General features: G+C 35.1%; 3 protein-coding genes across 3 annotated transcripts; 2 read left to right on the top strand and 1 right to left on the bottom strand.

The window, feature by feature from the left end:
- The first annotated feature begins 7,430 nt into the window (after positions 1–7,430).
- Positions 7,431–9,993, top strand: LOC132057022 (L-type lectin-domain containing receptor kinase IV.1-like). The gene is given in 2 exon segments (XM_059449454.1): positions 7,431–8,642; positions 8,645–9,993. Coding segments are annotated over 2 exon segments (2,040 nt in total). The 5' UTR covers positions 7,431–7,724; the 3' UTR covers positions 9,767–9,993.
- Positions 9,994–10,494: 501 nt separating this feature from the next.
- Positions 10,495–13,737, bottom strand: LOC132057021 (pre-mRNA-splicing factor ATP-dependent RNA helicase DEAH1-like). The gene has a single exon (XM_059449453.1). The coding sequence runs from the start codon at positions 13,451–13,453 to the stop codon at positions 10,601–10,603; it is 2,853 nt and encodes a 950-aa protein (XP_059305436.1). The 5' UTR covers positions 13,454–13,737; the 3' UTR covers positions 10,495–10,600.
- A 3,804-nt stretch (positions 13,738–17,541) lies between these two features.
- Positions 17,542–20,152, top strand: LOC132057020 (L-type lectin-domain containing receptor kinase IV.1-like). The gene has a single exon (XM_059449452.1). It carries the CDS (start codon positions 17,793–17,795, stop codon positions 19,788–19,790), a length of 1,998 nt encoding a protein of 665 aa, XP_059305435.1. The 5' UTR covers positions 17,542–17,792; the 3' UTR covers positions 19,791–20,152.
- The last annotated feature ends 887 nt before the right edge of the window (positions 20,153–21,039 follow it).

Here is a 21,039-nt window from a genome sequence, read left to right as displayed (position 1 = left end):
GACCCATCATTCGAGGACGAATGATCCCAAGGGGGAGATATTGTAATACCTCGTACCTTTAAACTAGGCTATGTTCATGATTTGACACTTAGAAAAAGAAAAAAAATCATACAGAAAGTGTTGGAACTAAATTCCCTTCAGTTCAGCAAAAGCTCCATTTTCACGACCAGATATATGGACCGTATAATAATATACTATCCGTACTTCTAGATCGTATCAAACGAGTGAAAAATCTCAGTTTCTGCCAAGTTTTTGAAATGCTTCAATACGGACCGTCTAATGTTATACGGACCGTATTTTTAGTTCGTGAAACTCGTTTGGGAAGTCCTAATTTCTGGAATTTTAATCATTGTTAAATACGATCAGTTTATACGGACCATATAACTTTATACGGACCATATAAATGGACCGACTCAGCTAAGTATAAATACCCCAGTTCAGCCTTTTTATTCTAATCTTCATATTCCCAAGCCCTAGCACGAAGGTTTTTTTTCTCCCATCAATCCAAAACAATAAGGTAAGCCATTCCAAGCCTTTCCAAGTCAATTGTAACCTAGGGTTTTCAAGAAAACCCATCTCAAGACTCAAAGTTTAAGCTTTTGGAATTCTATTACAAGTTTTGGAGCACTAATAGGTATGTAGGGCTTCTATCTATGTGTGGGAACATCTTTGTTCTTTCCCATGCCACGTTCTTCCATGATTATACGAGAGTTCACTAAGCTAGGGTTTTTAGCCAAGTTCATGACAACCCTAAGTCCACGCACCATGATTTACCATGTGTGAAATATAAATATTCGTTGTTGGATTCTGAATCTTCCACTTTGGCTATTGGGACTCCATCTGTAATCCATGCAAAACCCATATATTGCATTCCATGGGTTCCTACATGCAAGATATTAAATATTATGCTCACTTTCATGAATATCCTACATGTCTACACGTTTTCATGCAAATAAAGTATATAACCTCATCCATGACTATGAAACAAGATATCCATATTATAATACAAGTCATGTTTTTACGAAATTCATGGGCTTCTCCCAACTATATATCATGTTCATGTTTTTGGGAGTTGCTGCATTACCGGAAGGGTTTTATGCCTGAAACTACGTATGCCAACGTAGGATAAGGATCGCTCCGCCCAGTAGGAATATTCCTTCATATATTCCCATTGAGGGATTTTGGATCCATTCATGTCATGTTCATGTCTTGTACCCCGGCAAGGTACAAGATGGCTTAGCTGATCGGGCAGAGATCAGCCGCCACGTACTAACGTGGTGGTTACGTGTCGGTTATACTAATGCTCTCCCACAGATATTTTTACTCATGTTATTTATATATTTATTCATGTTCATGCTCATGACCAGGTTTAAGTTTCGGTTTCAACTGTTATCATGTTATTTCATGTACCGTGCTTATTTCGTACAGTTGCTTTACATACCAGTACATTCAATGTGCTGATGTCCCTTTTCTATTGCCGGGAGGCCTGCATTTCACGATGCAGGTACGGATTTACAGGACGCCGCATTTGCTCAGTAGGATTTGCTCGTATCAGCTTGTTGGTATCGTATCAGCTTGTTGGTAAGCCCCATCTTATTCCGGATGTCATTCTTATGTATTTTCATGTCATGTTTAGCAAGTTAAGGTATGCTGAGGGCCTTGTCCCAGCAAGTATGTTTTACAGTTTAGATTCATGATAGAGGTTTCATAGACTAGTTAGTTAGTTATGTCAGATACTCAGAGTTGTGTAGCCATCTTTGGCTCGCCTTTACGATATTTCCACATTGACATTTTATACAAGTATTTTATTAAATATATTATGACTTCTCCTGTTTTGTTAAGGCTCATCATGTTTCATGTTTTTTTTGCTCATGTTATGCCTCATGATGATTCAGCAAGCCATGTGGTTCGCTCAGTCACATGCAGTAAGACACCGAGTGCCGTGTTACGTCCAGGCCATGGTTCGGGGCGTGACAGATACCATCTCAGTATATTTTTATACCAATATATTTTTATACTATTGTTGTATCATGTAGGACTGGGGACTGTTTTATTCAAGGACTTCAGCAGTCCTTGATGATACCATCATGATAATACTGATACCATCATGATAATACAATCTCACTATATGCTAGAATAATTATTTTTTGAGATTTAGAAAAAAATAGAATAAAAGATAATATATCAGTTATCCTTTTTGTTGATATTAAAAAACGAAAGAAAAGGAGCCAAAAGGTGTGTAGAATTAGATTATGAAAAAGAACAGGAAATAAAGAATTTTTTTTTAAAAAAAACTGAAATTAAAAAAGGAGAAAAAAGTAAATTGAAATCACAAGAAATTAAAAAACAAGAATAAATAAAAATAGCAAAAAAGGTGAATGAAATTAGATTATGAAAAAGAAAAAAGAAAAAATAATAATAAACAAAATTAAAAAAGGGACAAGAAATAAAGAAATAAAAAAATACAGCAAAAACCGAAAGAAAGGAGCTAGAATTAAATATGTAATCATATTATGGTGAAAAGAAAATAAAAAAATAGTATGATTTGGGAAAAAAATAAATGAACAAGAAATAAAAAAAAATGAAAAGAAAGGAGCTAGAATTAAATATGGAATCATATTATGGTGAAAAATAAAATAAAAATAGTATGATTTGGTAAAATAAAAAAATAAAAAGAGAGAACAAAAAAGGAGAAACTGAAAGGCAAAGTACTTTGCATCCGTGGATCTATATCCTGATAACGTTACTATTTGTCGCATGAGCACTGTGGGATTGGTAACCGTAACTTGTTCTATACTATTTACATTCAAATTAACGTGTGATGATGAAGCAGAGGGATAATCAGGAAGCGAAACTACTACTATATAATTTTGTATGTATTGCTATAATACATCATGGATAGTATTTGTGCACAACTTCTTTACTAAAATACTTGAGCTAAACTAAAAAAAGGAATAGAAAATCCCGTTGTTGGGCCCGTCGATGCATGGGCTTGCCTTGCTAGTTTACATGTATATGTTAGTGAACTTGTGATGCTCGAACCATTTTGTTTTATTCACGTGAGATGAAATTATCAAAGTCAAGACCAAACAAAAAAAACTAGTATAGATATGGATATGCTAACAACACAATATCATTAACTCTAGATTACTGAAATGATTACTAGTACTATAATCTATAAGAACCCATCTTTGTTTCCCTCGTTAGCAAAATTTTTGTCAAGCCCCAAAATTAGACGAACGGGTCGATACCTGGCATCTTCAAACTCGTGACAAAGCGAATCAACATTCATTTCTTTATTGGACTTAGATAATGCATACATCATCATAACTGAAACTTTACTACAACATCATGGATGTTCACCCTCATTGCAGACCCACAAGACCTGTTTATTGTGTCAACATACTCCTGCAACACAACACACACAAACTGAGACATAACATTAACTATAATTCAACAATAATTAAAACGATGTATTAAAGAGATATACTCTCTACGCCCAAAATAAGTAATAAATGCTAAGTAAAAAATTAATGCCTCATTAAGAAATCAATAACTACAATGTAGAGTTTACTAATACCCCTATTTATTAGATTTTAAAATAAAAAATAAAAAATTGAGCAATATTAAAAAAGACTACCTCTTTAACGCTATTGACATAATTGGAAATACTTGCCAATATTTGTCTTGAATTCCTAAAATAACACTTATTTTGGGACAATAATTTTCTACTAAGGTGACACTTATTTTGAAGCCGAGGAGTATAATAGAGCAGTAAAATTCAAATGATAACTATGTACCCACTAAGGGTCTGTTTGGAAAAACTGTAATGGAATCGAGTGTAATTACACGCTCGATTCCTTTGTTGACCAAGTGATACTTTTAGATAGAATAGTAGAATTGAGAGGGTGTAATTACACTCTCCAATTCTCGGGGGAGGGGGCTGAGAATTGGGTGTGATTACACCCTGTAATTACAGTGTTCCTTTTTTAGTTTCTTTCTTCTTCTATTTTTGTTTTATTTTAATTTCTTTTCTTTTTTAATTCATTTTTATTTCTTTTTTGTTTTCACTTTTTATTATTTTTATTTTTAAAATATATTTTTCTTTTAGTATTATTTATCTTTCATTTCCTCTCTTCTCATTCACAACCTTTACTTCTTGTGGTTACAGTAATTGTCGTATTTTTTTTAAAAAAAAATTATTCTTTTAGCATAACTGTGTTATTTTTCTAATTTTTGAAACTACACCTCTTAATATTAGAAAGAATGAATCATTAAAAAAATTGGCATATAATAAGTGATGTTATTAAAGTAGAATTTCGTTGTGAATGAGGAATTTCATTGTGAATGAAATTATAGACTTATATTTTCCCATTCTTTTGAATTATCTTTACTTAAGTTACTTTCTAACTTACTTATGTTATGTTGGAATTTGACATAAGAGTATTATGTTAAACTTTTTCTTTTGGATTTTAAATTTAGGTTATATTTTCGATTTTAATTTATTTGCTTTAGTATTATTGACTTGTTATTTCACATTCCATGCTGTTTATTTTTCACTTTCAGTTGATAGATTTTGTTTTGGTCAAACATTTGAATAATATTATGGCATTATATTTATAAATATTAATTTTTTTGCCAAACATACAATCCATGATGTTCTCACAAAAAAATCTGCTTTTAATTTTTATAATTAATTTAAATTAAAATATTATTAATTTTAAAAATATATATCAATTATTTTTTACAATTATAGTTACAAATACATGATTATTAATTAATATATTTTCAAGAAACAATGTGTTGTTAAATACCCAATTTAATATCATTTGTAAAGGCACATATTTTTTAAATATTAATTCTTAATTTTTGATAATTGAATTTTATTTTTAAATTAAACTAAATGTGTAATTACACTTGTACAATCAAACAACACACTTGTAATTACATTATGACAAACAAACATATGGTTGTAATTACAATACTGTGTAATTACTAGGCTGTGTAATTACACCAATTCCAATTACCAGGTGGCTTTCCAAATAGACGCCAAATGAATGTCATGAAGTGCAACAGTAATTCCAGTTACACTAATTTTCGCAGTGGTTGGACCTCTACAAAAAATAAAGATGGGAAAGATTAAAATTCATTCATATATGAAAGGAACCTTAAAACATTAAATAGACATTCTAAAGGTTGACATAAGTGCATTGGAAGACGAAAAACAACTCCAACATTGAATAGACATTAATAAGCGTTGGTAAATACACGGACTCACGCAAGTGTCTTTTTATTTAGTTGATGATTCATTGTGCATTGCGTAATCCCTCCCGTTCAAAATAATTGTTCACTTAATATTTTGATTTTGGTTCAATATAAATGTCAACAACTTTATCTAGTAAATAAGTAAGACTTACTAATTAATAGTTTATCATATCAATAAATTGATATTTTTTGGTGAAACCAAAATCTGTAGTAGAAGAGTAGGTGTTTGGTTTGAAGGGCACAAAAGTAACATTATAGGGTCATTTTGGTCCATTAATATTTTACTTTAAATTTTCATACTTTTGCAATAGTATAGATAGATATCAATATGCTAACAACACAACATCAATCCTAAAGATATAAAAACAATAAATTTCAAATTATTATAAATATAATGTATTGTGGATGCATGTCCGTTAATTAAGTACTCCTACAGCTTTCCGATGAAGCTTGCAACCAAGCAAGTAACTCATGCATGCAACTTGCAAAAACTTCGAAAAGCCTTAGGATTACTGCGCATCTTAAACTTCTAAAAAGTCTGAAATGGGGATTCAAGAGCCTTTCCTCGAAAAGCTTTACTTTTTAAAATCCTCCTAGCAACTTTCTTTCTCCTATAAATAAGAAGCTAAATTAATTCATTTTGTAAATCAATCTCAAGAGAAATAAATTATCTCTCCTGAAAAGGCTTGCAATCAACCCGGCTTTCTAGGAAAGAAGTTAAGCAGCCTTCGAAAATTAAACTTCCAATATTCTATAAATAGGAGCTAAATTAATTCAGGTTCTTTTTTAAATAAATAGAGAAATAAACTTATTCATTTTGTATAGCAATCTCCGGAAAAATAAAATTATCACCCACCGAGCTAAGTCTCTTTCAAGGAAATTTTATGTTCAGATTTAAATTTTAGAGACGAGCTTTTCGATTAACTTCTAAACTTAAAAAGGAATTGTTTGAGTTCGACTGAAAACGTCACTGATATTGCAGGCAAGATTTTTTCCTATTACGTGGCGAGTGATTTGGACAGCTATCACATATAACAAATTTATTTAGATAGTAATTTTGGTTATCTGTGATTCTCATTTTTCTCATTGTGCCGCTAAATTTGAAAAAGTAATAGCGTGGGCTTCCGGGCATGTTAACATCTAAATTTGTATGCGACTTATTATGACACAAAGTGGTTAGAATAGACTGATTTATAAATTATAAGAAGGGCATATCAACGTGAAATTCGACTTGATTATGACAAAGGATTCGACCTTCATTTTCTTGTCAAATTTATAGCTTGTTTGGTAAAGTTTTCAAAATCTGCTTATTTTGAAAAATATTTTGTTATCATAAGTGCCTTTTGAATATAACATTTTGTGTTTGCCTAATGAAAAACACTTTTGCAAATACTAAAGCTGCTACCACTCAAGAATACTCCCTCTGTCACATATTATTTGTCCACTTTTCTCTTTACACGCCTCTTAAGAATTCATAAATAAAAGTGTATTTTTTACTACATTATCCTTATTTCTCTCCAATTAATTGCACTCTAATCAATATTGGTTACTTTAAAAAAACAACTAATGTTAAGGGCAAAATAGGAATAACTTAATTTATTCTATCTTGATTTTGTAAATGGACAAGTATTTTGGGACGGATATTTATAGTAATGTGGACAACTAATATGGGACGGAGGGAGTATTTATTTTTTCCTTAAAAGTTTTGGACAAACACCTTAACTTTCTAAAATAAGCCTTAATGAATTTTATAATACATATGCAAGATCTGTATAAAAGCTCTCATTGATTAAAAACTAGATCCACCTCTATTTGGAGGGGTTAGAAAGTTACCGATAAAAATTAACGATGTAAATCTAATTCCACCAAACATGAGAACGGTACTGCACTTGAAATTAAATTCTTGCCACTTGCCAAATTTTCAGTACCTTACAAAAGGGTCATCAATTGGTAGTTAATATTTTGTACTATATCTGCTGAGTAGTTGGCATCAAACACGTTAGATCATCAATTTATAATTTATGGTAAGTTCAAATGCATTTAATATTTCAAATGAGGAAATCTAAAAGATATTATCCTCCCTAGTTTGTATACTCCATATCTAATTGTTTAGATGTTTTTCTACATTAAGCTATAAATTTGCTTAAACAATTGAAGCTAATGACATTTGAAGAAAGATATGCAGTTGAAAATATAGACCTTTCCTCTCATGTAAGTCCAAATTTTAGTACAAGTATGATGGACCACCTTGGTAGATGACTTTTTTGGTTTACTTGAGACGACTTGGCATATATAACATTTTTGGATTACTGTAGAAGACTTGGACATAGCCTCGTACATTTTGTGCATTTATTAATTTTCTCATTTTGTGGCTCTGAATGTACATAGTCTCATTAATTCGATTGCATAGAAAAACATTTCTTGTCATATAAAGTATAAACAGTAGAACAAAGCTTCATATGGTCAAAATATTTTCTCAATCAAGAATATTACCAATGTTCTTCAATTTTTTCATACTAGTGGCTCTCTTCTTATTTGATTTTGCACCAGCTTCTTGTGAAGTTGATGCATTCATTTACAATGGATTCCAATCAGGTAATGTTAGTTTGGATGGCATAGCTAAGTTCACATCTAATGGCCTTTTGCTGTTAACAGATTCAAAAACACAAGATCAGGGCCATGCTTTCTATCCAAATCCAATTCATTTCAAGAATTCACCTAATGGTACTGCATTTTCTTTCTCCACAACTTTTGTGTTTGCGATAAGCTCTGATTATCCACCTTTGGATGGTCACGGGCTGGTTTTCATCATCGCGCCACACAGAGGAATTCGGGGAGCTGTAGCAAATCACTATCTTGGCCTTTTTAACTCAGCCAATAATGGGAATAAATCAAACCATGTTGTTGGAGTTGAGCTCGATACAATCTATAGTGAGGATTTTGGCGATATCAATAACAATCATGTTGGAATTGATATAAATGGATTGAGGTCTGTAGCATCTCATCCAGCAGGTTATTTTGATGGTACTGGCTTGTTTCATAACTTGTCTCTAATTAGTGGCCAGCCAATGCAAGTTTGGGTTGATTATGATGGCAGGACTAAGCAAATTAATGTAACAGTAGCTCCATTACATATGGGGAAACCAATTTGGCCACTTTTGGTGAAGAGTTATGATCTTTCACCAGTTCTTGATGATACCATGTATGTTGGTTTTTCATCATCAACTGGCTCAGTTCCAACACATCATTATATCTTGGGATGGAGCTTCAAGACAAATGGGAAAGCTCAAGAACTCTCTCAACTTCCTAATCTTCCTCGTTTTGGACGCAAAGGGACTTCAAGATTTGTAACGATTGGCTTGCCGTTAATCTCTTTGTTTCACTTGTTGTAGCAACCTCAATGGTGGTTTATTATGTAAGAAGGAAAAAGTATGAAGAACTTCTTGAAGATTGGGAACGCGAGTATAGACCGCAAAGGTTCAAGTATAAAGATTTGTACATAGCCACTAAGGGATTTAGAGAAAAAGAGCTATTGGGAGCTGGAGGATTTGGTAAAGTTTACAAAGGAGTGATGCCTATCACCAAACTTGAGATAGCTGTAAAGAAGATATCTCAGGAATCAAGACAAGGGGTGAAGGAATTTGTTTCGGAGATAGTAAGCATAGGTCGTATACAACACAGGAACGTAGTACCACTTTTGGGTTACTGCAGGCGGAAAGGAGAGTTACTTTTGGTTTATGAATACATGTCTAATGGAAGTCTAGATAAGTATCTATACGACCAACCAAGACTCACTCTCGATTGGAGCCAGAGATTCAGAGTTATTAGAGGTGTAGCATCAGGACTATTTTTCCTACACGAAGAATGTGACCACGTAGTTGTTCATAGAGATGTTAAGGCCAGTAATGTCTTGTTGGATGGTGAAGTAAATGGAAGGCTAGGAGACTTTGGACTTGCAAGGCTATATGGTCATGGGACCGATCCTCAAACTACTCGTGTCGTTGGTACTCTTGGTTACCTTGCACCAGAGCATACCAGAACTGGCAGGGCAACACCTAGTACCGATGTATTTTCCTTTGGGGCTTTTTTGCTTGAAGTTGCCTGTGGTAGGAGGCCGATACAGCCAAGACAAGACGGTGATGATTTTATTTTGGTCGATTGGGTGTTCTCGTGCTGGAATAGGGGTAATATTCTTGAGGCTGTTGATCCAAATATAGGCATTGATTTTGTTCCAGGACAAGTGGAGTTGGTGTTGAAGCTGGGCTTGTTCTGCTCTCATTCAGAGCCCTCGTTTAGGCCAACTATGCGACAAATCTTGTTGTTCTTGGATGGTGTTGTGGCCTTACCAGAGTTCTCAGCACTCGGTGTTTCATCAGCTGGCCTAACATTTGACCATCGTGGAGGTTTTGATGATTTTGTCAAGTCGTATCCATCTTCTTCGGTTTATGCACATTCCCGCTGTCCATCTGTAACAGACTCTCTTCTCTCTGATGGTCGATGATTCATGATGAGTTGGATAGAATTTCTAGGAGGAATGTTGATGTATTGAGCCTGGTAAATATAACCTAATTTTGGTGGATTATGTACTTGTGATAAATTAGAGTAGCTTATGATGGAATACTGTAAACATTTTTCTCCTATCCAGAATTCAACAATTCCATGGTATCCTGATTTTATAGCTACTTTCAATACAAAATAAAAGAATTATCAAATTCATAAGTTAATTAATTTTCGTATGAAGCACATAATTCAGCAGTTTCATGAACACTAGACAGTAAATAATTGAAGAAATTGATAGAGCTAGATAACAGTTCATGTACTATGCCATTCTTTCAGTTCTCTAAGTATTAATCTATTTGTCAATTTAGAATTATAGACATAGTTAGAGCATGAAGGAGATAGCTTATGTTTTTTCTCATCCTCACTACTCGCTTTTAGCAATATAAAGGATACGAACTTCTCGCATTCTTCTTTTTGGACATTGTTAGCTTACGAGATTTTATATTATCATGGTTCTAATACTCCAGGACTGTTGAAAAAAATTTAAACTACATGGTTTACATGATAAAAAATATTCTTATGGCATGCTTCCTCGTGCAAAATAAAGCATAGAACTAGGCACATACAGAGAATTACAGCCATAAATCTATAAAAACTAAAAAGGGTTATGAAGAATCTATAAAATTCTATATACTGCTATCTGATTCATGTCAGTTAATGCACATGGACTTCCTCCGTTAGCAAAATCCTTCTACCTAACGGGAAGATTTTCAAATCCTCGCATAAGCTACTCTCTTGAGAATGCTCTTTTCTTTTGCAAAGATAGAAGTTGATCCTAAGATACACGACCAATTCCGCGAGGCATTTTCTTTGAGCTAGAGTCTTCAACATCCTTCAACTGATAGTAGTGAGGAGCTATTTCTACAAGCCATTCCGGTTTCAGTTCAGTAACCTGTCGCATGTACTCCTTACTCGTCAAGACTAGCTCATGGTAGACGACCCATCTAGGAAGCGATTGCACTAAACCTGAGCTAGGGTGAATGTTAACTGTTTGGGGATGTTTAACAGTTCGATAAGATCCAGCCTTTTGTAGTCTCGCTGAGTGTGTGAAAAATCCTGATGTTATACACTTCTTTATAGCTTCCACGTCATTCACATTTGAAGTCAACTCAATTTCCACCCTTTCCAGCAGGCCTTTCAATTGATCTCGAATATCCCTAGCTCTCTTCATGCTTCTGACCTGGATGTAATTCTCATAGCACCAATCTGTTGAAAAGTTTGCCTCCTTCGAGGAATTGTAGACCCTTAGCAGCGCGATATGATCTCCCACATTGCCCGTATGAAAATTCATCCATGCATTGTCCGCGTGGACTTGTTTGTCCTTTGGACGATAGAAGATTGAATTCCCCACAGAAAGCATTGCAGCAATACTTATTATTTCATCAGAACACTTGTATTTGTCGGAGGCAACGATTGTCTTGGACAGCATCGGATCTAGTGGAAACTCGGCCATTTTTCTACCTGTTGTTGTTAACTCGCCAAGCTTATTAAGGGCACCAAGGGCAAAGAGCAGTTCCAGTGCTGTAAGTAGAGCTTCTGATGGTGGGGGGTCCATGAAGTCGAAATTCATCAATTCCATAGTCCCAAGCCCAAGGCTCTTGAGAGAGAGCACAACATTTGCAAGGTTGGTCCTTTGTATTTCCGGGACTGTGTTATCTTCCAAATCATTCATGTAGTTATGTGCAGTGTATAACCGAAAGCACTTTCCAGGACCCGTTCTTCCAGATCGACCAGCCCGTTGGTTGGCAGACGCCTTAGATATAGGAGTGACCTGTAAGGACTCCATCCCCGTCCGAGGGTTGTAAGACTTCATCTTAGAAAATCCTGGATCAATAACGTATTTAATCCCATCGATTGTCAGTGATGTTTCAGCAATATTTGTAGACAGGACAACCTTACGAGCCCCTTCAGGAGTGGGCTCAAATATCTTAGTTTGTAATTCTGTTGGCAGGTTTGCGTATATCGGGCAAACTATCAGCTCAGCAATCTTCGTCCCTAGACCCCGTATCCGATGCTTAATGATCTCCTCCGCTGTTTCTATCTCCTCCTGCCCAGTCAAAAAGATTAATATATCGCCTGGTGGTTGAGTTACATGGATCTGAAGAGCCGTTACTACTGCTGCATCCATATAATCCGCCTCTGGCACTTTCGTATAGTGTATCTCAACTGGAAACCGTCTTCCAGGAATTTTAAAAATTGGTGCACAGTCAAAATAATCGCTGAACTTCGCTGCATCTAGAGTGGCACTTGATATAAGCAACTTCAGATCAGGCCGAAATCGGGCAATATCCTTTACTAACCCAAACAAAATGTCAGTCGAAAGTGTTCTTTCGTGAGCCTCGTCAACCATAATGACACTGTAGCTGGCTAGATCAGGCTCACCAAGGAATTCTCGTAGAAGCATTCCATCGGTCATATATTTCAGAATCGTTTTCTCGGAAGTGCAATCTTCGAACCGAATGGAGTAGCCAACATCATTGCCGAGTTTGACTCCCATTTCTTGAGAAACACGTGCAGCAACACTCATTGCAGCAACTCGACGAGGTTGAGTACATCCAATCTTCCCACGTTTAGTATACCCCGCCTCGTGTAGATACTGTGGTATCTGTGTGGTTTTCCCTGAGCCCGTTTCTCCAACAATCACAAGAACCTGATGATCGTTAATAGCTTGGAGCAGATCATCCCTGTAGTGATAAATTGGTAGTGTCTTCCTATCTTCCTGAAGTTTCCCAAATGCTGATTTAGCCATAGATTTCTCTATTGACTCAATGGGAGGCTTTTGATCAGCATTAACACCATCCATTACTGCTGCCTTTATGAACTCAATTTGGTTTTCGAACACGAATTTATATTCATCAGATCTTGGCTTTATATTTTTTGACCCATATTTAAGTGTAGCTTTTGCAATTTGATGTTCTTCCCACGCTTCTTGTTCTGCGAAAGGTTTCGTCTTTCCAGCAGCATCTAGATCCCTGTCATGCTGCGAAGCCACGGAAAATCTCTTTTTCTGATTTACGCCACTTTCATGATCATAGGCATCAGGCATCCTATACTCGACCATGTCATCATCAGTATCTTCTGATTTCTTCTTAACTAGTTCATATATTTTTTGCTTATGTGTTAGTTCGCGTCTCTCTGCTTCTGTCAACTTCAATCCCTCAAACAAGTACTGCTCGTCTTCGATTTCATCTCTGAGTTCCTCGAGCTTCTTTTCCTGCCTTTTCTTCAAGTATTCTCGTCTCGAAACTTTCCTCAAATTTGCAATGTCATCTCGGCCCAACGCATCAGCCCTCCTGATTGCCTTTTCTTCCTCCTTCCTCGATAATTTTGGCTGTGCCAACTTTCTAATCCCGGCAGCATCACGTTCTCTAATGTTTCGTTCCAACTCCTCCCTCTCTCTTTGGTCCCGAAGAATTTCTTCTTCCGACTCAGAGTTGTCACGGTCATCTTGATCTCTTGAAGTTCGTCTCCTATTCCTGGCTGCATTGTCGTCTTCATCGTCCTGGATTTCAACCCTCTTCCTGTACTTCTTTTTACGGGTAGCCAAACTACTTTTCTCACCAACATCATTGTATTCATCATCATCAGCTTCCAAAAGGGTGTAAGCCTTTTGCTTCCTCGCCAACATTGTGTTATTAAGTCGAAAAGAGGCAAACCCGAAATGGAACTGCTGTTCTGGGATCGAAATATGATGCTGCGGAACTCTAGATTCAATCTCCACCGTTAAAATAAACTATGGAACACTCAGTAAAAATTTCAGGCCGATCCAACGGTGAACGAATCGGCAAACGTGATTTGAAGCTGAATTGTCAACGGAGAATAATAATGAGCATATAAAAATTCTCCAAAGTTACTCTATTTATAAATAATGAATGGTGCTTTTTCTTGAAGCCAAAACCAACTCCAAATAGGAATAAAAATCGAAATCCAATTCCAAATAGGATTGGAAACCAAACTAGAATAGGATTGGAAATAAATCGTAAATCCACGTCTAGTGATGCATGTATCAATATGAGGAAATAATAATAGTATTACACATCTAAGTGAAAGTCTTTTCCTAATTGGAATTTTGCTAAGGGAAAGAAAAGTCACATTACAATTCTGAATTATCATCTTAAGAGCCTGTTTGGATGGGCTTAAAAAGAGCAGCTTATAAGCCAAAAAAAAAAAAGTTGGGCATTTTTTTTCTTCGGAAAAGGGCCAAATATACCCTTCGTTATACTTTGAGTTTAAATATACCCCTCATCCATTAAAGTTGTCCAAGGTGGATAGTCAATCCTACGTGGCACTGACATTTAGTGAGGTGGATGCCACGTGGCATGCCACCTCAGCGCCCCTAACACATTTTATCCTTCCCCTTTATTTATTCTTCCACCACTAAAATTTTCTTCCCCTCCACAACCATTACCGCCACCATGGGTAAGAACAAATTGTGGTGAGAGAGGAAAGAGAAGTGAGACTCAATTCTGTCCGATGGGTCTACAAAGAAACCGATTATTTTTTCCAATCAAACACAGTAAAATCATCAAGGACCAATAGTGTTCTTGAATTCTATGAAATGGGTCTCCAACAAAATCAATCTTTTCCCCTTTTATCTTTTACAATGCAGTGTTCACCAAATGGGTTCACACAGAAAATATTTACACCCCTCCATTCTTTTTTCCAATCAATCACGGTAAAACCATCAAGGACTACTAGCTAGTTCTTGAATTCTATGAAGTGGGTCTACGAAAACTATTTCCCCCTTTGCAAAGCAAATGGGTTCAGTTCTTGAAAATTCAATATCGTTTTATTTGAGCTAATTAATTGATTATTTTATTTAAAATTTTGGGATTTTTTTCTTGGAGTCCATGCATATGTGTATGTATAGGAAGTTAGGAACATGGGCATTTTATGATTATGAGGGAAGGAAATTTTAAGACAAAAGACATCTTTGAATGGGTTCATTCAGTTTAGCAACTAAACTTAACTTGTATTTATTTACCCCCTTAACAACTTTCATCTCAATTATTTACCACCCCGAGAGCCGACGTGCAAAAAAAAAAAAAAAAAAAATTAAGAGAGTGAAAAATATTTGAGCTAATATATATATATATATATATATATATATATATTAAAAATAATATATTTTGGGATTTTTTTCTTGGCCCCCCTCTTTCTTCAAAATCAATCACCCCATAAGAACAACACCCCCTTTTAACCCACACTCCACCACCGCCACCACCATCACCCCACCAAATTTCATATTCCTTCTGTGGTTATTTTGGTTGTCATTAGTGGCATTATTATTATTATTAGCAACCCCATTTTTTCCATAATCATTATTCCAACTTTATTTTTGAAAACAAAAATTCAAGAAACCAAAAAATAGTGAAAATGGTTTAATGGTGGAAAAATAAATAAAGAGTCTTGAAGAGATAAAATGTGTGGAAGAGATGTTCTTGTTTTTTTTTTCTTCATTGGCACAACGAGCAACATAAGTTGAATTCAAAGTTGTATTGATTGCAACTACTATTGTTATTTGTGTTAACAATAACAATAACAATATTGTTGCCAGTTTGATTAACAAATTTAAAATCACTGATTTTTAAATGAATCTAAATTTCTTATAATAATGTTTTAAAATTCTACCATAAAGAATGTTATGGGTGGTAATGTTGATGGGTGTTGTTATTTGGGTGTTTATGGTAGGATGAGGAGAAAGAAGAAGGAAGAGAAAAATAAAAAATGAAGGGTTGGTAATTTTTTAGTATTGGAACGGCGGTGTGTGGCGAGGAGGGTAAAAGAGAGAGAAGGAGGAAAGAAGAAGAAAGAGAAAAAATAATAAAAGAAAAACAAAAAATTTAGTAATTTTTGACATAGCGATGACGTGGCAACGACGTGACAACGATGTGGCGATGATGGCGCGAGTGTAATACACCTCCCATTTGAGAGTGGTATTATTTTCTCGGGTGGTAAATAATTGAGATGAAAGTTGTTGGTAAATAAATAAAGTTAAGTTTAATTGCTTCGAGTTTTTCGTGCCAAGGTCAAAGATGTCTTTTCTCAAATTTTAATGGTGGAAAAATAAATAAAGAGGAGAGATAAAATGTGTAAGAGGGGCTGAGGTGGCATGCCATGTGGCACCCACCTCACTAAATGTTAATGCCACGTAGGATTCACTATCTACCTTGGACAACTTTAACGGATGAGGGGTATATATTTGAACCCAAAGTATAACGAAGGGTATATTTAGCGCTTTTCCGATAGTACAGGGGTATATTTGGCCCTTTTCCGTTTTTTTTTTTTTTTTTTTTTGCTTATAAGCTGCTTTTTTTAAGCTAAGCCAAACGGGCCAACTTATTTTTTTTGGCTTATTTTAAGCACAAAATGACTTATAAGCTGGCCAGCCAAACACTCAAAAAAGCTGCAAATAGCTTATAAACTATTTTCAGCGACTTATAAGCTAAGCCAAACGGGCTCTTAATCAACTTCTAGCCGCCGCTCCTCTGTCTCTTTCTTTCGGTATAACATAATGAAAGTCCCCTTTGCTTTTTTTCCCAATAGTCTTATTAGAATGTGTTCTTTAGTCGGCGTTTGGCCATAGGATTTGGGATCCTGATTTCATATTGATTTCAAATCAGCATTTATCTATGAAATCTGCAAAAACTTTCAACTTCAATTCAAATCATGATTTCAAATCTCAAATTCTTCAAAAAATAGGATTTGGAATTTCAAATTTTTTAAATGTAAAGCGTGACTCATAAGTTATATTTTATAAAAAAAAGACCCATCATTTTCTATTTTGTAAAAAATGACTCATGCTCGACATGAAGAGGTTTTTCGTACAGTACGGAAGGATTATATTAAAGAATAACTAGTTACTACTATTATTGCTTTTTTGAACCAGTGAATCTTTAAAAAGAAATTGCGTGTCTGAGAGTTTGGAATAGCATGTAATCGCGAGCATTTATTTATAAAAAGAATATGGAGATATGTAATTTATTAATATAACACCTTTGCATATTCCGATACTTTGTTTATGAACTATGATTTGCTCATTTGGTAAGGTTGTATAAGAGTTGCGGAAGTTCTGATAGTTTTCACAAATTGTGGGATTTTCATGTTTATGAGAAAAAATACAACTTAAAAAATTCAAATTGCATGTCTAAACAAAATTTCAATTTCAAATCAACTAAAGAGAATAAAGTAAAATGGATATGTAATTTTCCTTATAGATACTAAACTAAAAGGAAACTAAATATATATTCTGCAATTAATATAGAACCTAGATTTGGAAGAAAAAATTAAATATTCTACAATATTCCTAGACTAAAAAAAAAAAAATATTCTACCATTAAGGTAGATCATAAAATAGAAGGAAAGTCAATTTTAATAGTGTTTAGTTGGTGAGTCAAACCTATTTTCTACAAAGAATTTATATATAATGATATTAGCAAATCAGATGAATTTCTTGATTGCTAAAAATTACTCGTAATAATAATGCGGTTGGTCGGAACAAATAATATAAAATTTAAATGTTAAGATAATTGTAAGAAAAATAATTTTTGCCATAAATGAGGGAAATTATTTGTCCCCTCTTAATATAAAAATGACTTTTTTTTCAAAAAATCTGAATAATGACTCGATTCATATAGTCTTTGCTACGTCCTTTGTCATTGACTTAGACTTATTACCACCACTACCAGAATGGAACTTGCATGAATTTATCACATATTCTTTCTACACAGCTAACTAACGAAAAAGTCCAGGCCATATAGTGTAAATGAATGATAATACAAGCCCACAAAGTTTGACTACTGGTTCTTTCACTACTTGTCACATATCACAACCAAGAAATTAAGTTTAGGACCACATGCAGTGAAGAAAACATATGAATTGACTTAAAGGGTGTTCATAACTATTTCAATCATTACATCTGCTTATAACCTTCTGAGTTCTGATGAATTATTGAAAGACTTATAGCCATGTTTTTCAAGATTGAGGCATTGATTGTGCCTGCTCTTTTTGTTCTTGCAAACTCTGAAGAGCTTGGATTCATTTACAATGGCTTCAATAGAGCAAATTTGAGTCTTGATGGCATAGCACAGTACACACCAAATGGCCTATTACAGTTAACAAATACTTCTAGGCTGCAAAAAGGCCATGCTTTTTATCCCACACCAATCAATTTCAAGAACTTACCAAATGGTTCAAATTTCTCTTTTTCTACCACTTTTGTCTTTGCCATGGTGCCTTTTGTTTTGCCTGGTCATGGCATGGCTTTTGTTATTGCACCTGTTGGAGGGCTAGCAGATGCACTTCCAAGCCAATTTCTTGGCCTCTTCAATGATAACACTACCGGCAAAGTCAATGATCATGTTTTCGCGGTGGAGTTTGATACAGTTCAGAATAGAGAATTCAATGATATTGATGCTAACCATGTTGGAATCGACATCAATGGATTAAAATCCGTTGAATCGAAACCAGCAGGTTATTATGGTGTCAAATTCAATAACATGACACTTGCTAGTGGGCAGCCAATGCTGGGTTGGGTGGACTATGATGGTGTGGCTAAGCAAATTAATGTCACATTGGCTCCAATGAATATGGCAAAACCAAATGTTCCTCTTTTGTCTATATCCTATGATCTTTCACCAATCTTGAATGAAACGATGTTTATTGGCTTCTCTGGATCAACTGGCTCAATTTTTTCAACACAATATGTTCTAGGATGGAGCTTTAAAATGAATGGAATAGCTCAAGGGCTTGATCTTGCTATGCTTCCTAAGCTTCCTCGAGTTGGACCGAAAAAACAATCTAAACTTTTGTTGATTGCTTTGCCAATGATATCAGCAGTTGTTCTAGTAATAGCCTTCTCTGTATTAATTTACTATGTAGGAAGGAAGAGGAAGTTCGCAGAATTGCTTGAAGATTGGGAGCTTGAGTATGGCCCTCATAGGTTTAAGTACAAAGATCTTTATATTGCCACTAAGGGGTTTGGCAACAAAGAGTTGTTAGGTTTTGGAGGCTTTGGCAGAGTCTATAGAGGAGTATTACCAACTTCTTCAATTGAGATAGCAGTCAAGAGGGTCTCTCATGAATCAAAACAAGGATTGAGGGAATTTGTAGCAGAAATTGTTAGTATTGGTCGGTTACGCCACAGGAATTTAGTGCCACTTTTGGGCTATTGCAGGCGCAAAGGAGAGTTGCTTTTGGTTTACGAATACATGCCTAATGGAAGTCTCGATAAGTTCCTATATGACAAACCAACATGTGCACTCAATTGGAACCAAAGATTTCGAGTCATCAAAGGCGTAGCATCAGCGCTAGTCTATCTACATGAAGAATGGGAACAAGTAGTAATTCACAGAGATGTGAAGGCTAGTAATGTGTTGTTAGACAGTGAATTGAATGCAAAGTTAGGTGATTTTGGCCTAGCAAGATTGTATGATCACGGGAGCGATCCACTCACTACACACATAGTTGGAACTGTAGGTTACCTTGCCCCTGAACAAACAAGAACTGGCAAAGCCACAACCATTAGTGATGTATATGCCTTTGGTGCATTTTTGCTTGAAGTGGCATGTGGGAGAAGGCCAATAGATCCAAGGGTATCAGACGAGGACATCGTGTTGGTTGATTATGTATTTTCATGTTGGAGTAGAGGTGATATTCTTGAAGCCATTGATCAAAATTTGGGAAATGAATATATTAAAGAAGAGGTTGAGTTGGTACTAAAACTTGGACTAGTTTGCTCTCAGACAGAGCCAGCAGCTAGACCAAGTATGAGGCAAGCTTTAATTTACTTAGAAGATATTGTGCCTCCACCACCGCCAGAGTTGTCATCGTTACAAAGTTCTACCCTTGGTTTCACATTTCCAGGGTTTGATCATCATTTGGCCATGTCTTCGTCATTTTCTGCAGATAAAGAACTTTCATATCCCTCCTCTGATTCAGACTCTCTACTTTATACTGGTCCATGATGAGATTAAGAACTTTCATGTTCGGGCTCTTCAAAAATGTTGCGGGATGCGTGTCAGATCCTCCAAAAGTAGTGTATTTTTGGAGGATCAACACGGGTGCAACTACATTTTTGGAGAGTCCAAGCGACATAGATTAGAAGTCTTTCTTCATTGCCTTCATGAATTAAGATCCAATAACAATAGCAACAAGGATTACGTCTTAATTCCAAGCAAATAGTGGTCAGTTGTATAAATCCTTACTGTTCATATCGCTAAGCCTGTCTTGGTCTAATATTAAAAGGTTGTTATATTATTATGATACAAATAATGGACTACTGTACACTCTGAATCCTATTTCTTTGATCTATATTGCTATTGACTTCTTGTGCTGTCTTTTTTATTTTTAAGTCAATTATAAGATGCAGAGTAAGATGGGAAAATTTTTGTTCTCTGTTTGATCCTTTAAGATTTGTGGTCTTTAATTTTCTGCTTTTTGTGTTCCTTCTTGTTGACTGGGTTTAAAGAGTCCAAAGTCATGGAAAGGGAAGTGGGTTATTCTAACATCCTCATTGAGCCCTACAATGACTTTTGGGGATATAAATTTCTCCACTGGCATCATATGATGTTATTATTCTGCAATGATGTGATTGCTGTGTTTAAAACAAAACCTCTTTAGGTCATTTTCCTATTTGAAGTCTTCCTATCAAGTTTTTTAATTTCTCTTTTCGCACCTAAAAATTTTAAAGGCCAAATACATAAGCGGCCCCTTAAAGTTGCCACCATTTTTCATTTTGACATCTAGACTAAAGCTTGTTCCTATTAGATACTCTAACAATATTTAAAGTGAACAAATACATAAGTGGTCCCTTTAGGACTATCTAAGTCATTCCATCAATTTTCTTTAGCTTCTTGGTTGTGAGCAGAGGATATTGATTGAGCAATCAATGCTCTAGAACTTTACTTGAATCACATTATAAAGAAAGCTATCATGTCCAATATGAGATATGCAGTTTTAACTTAACTCCTCAAAACTAGTCACCACAGAGCACAGGATTAAGTGAAAAAATAATCTACAATCACATTAAGTGATAAATCATACCCAATATCTCATTTTGAGTATTATATTCATAACTAAATTATGTTTTGAGCATTTGTACAAGTCAATAATATCACTTAGGACATGTGGGATGGTTTGGGTTGGGATCCAATCTGCTCGGATGAGTTTCGGCGTGTTTGAACCATTTTGCAGCTTCAAATTTTCTTCTGAGAG

This window comes from Lycium ferocissimum, chromosome 5, assembly GCF_029784015.1.
Source record: "Lycium ferocissimum isolate CSIRO_LF1 chromosome 5, AGI_CSIRO_Lferr_CH_V1, whole genome shotgun sequence".
NCBI classification, from domain to species: Eukaryota; Viridiplantae; Streptophyta; class Magnoliopsida; order Solanales; family Solanaceae; genus Lycium; species Lycium ferocissimum.
This window is presented reverse-complemented; position numbering and strand designations above follow the sequence as displayed.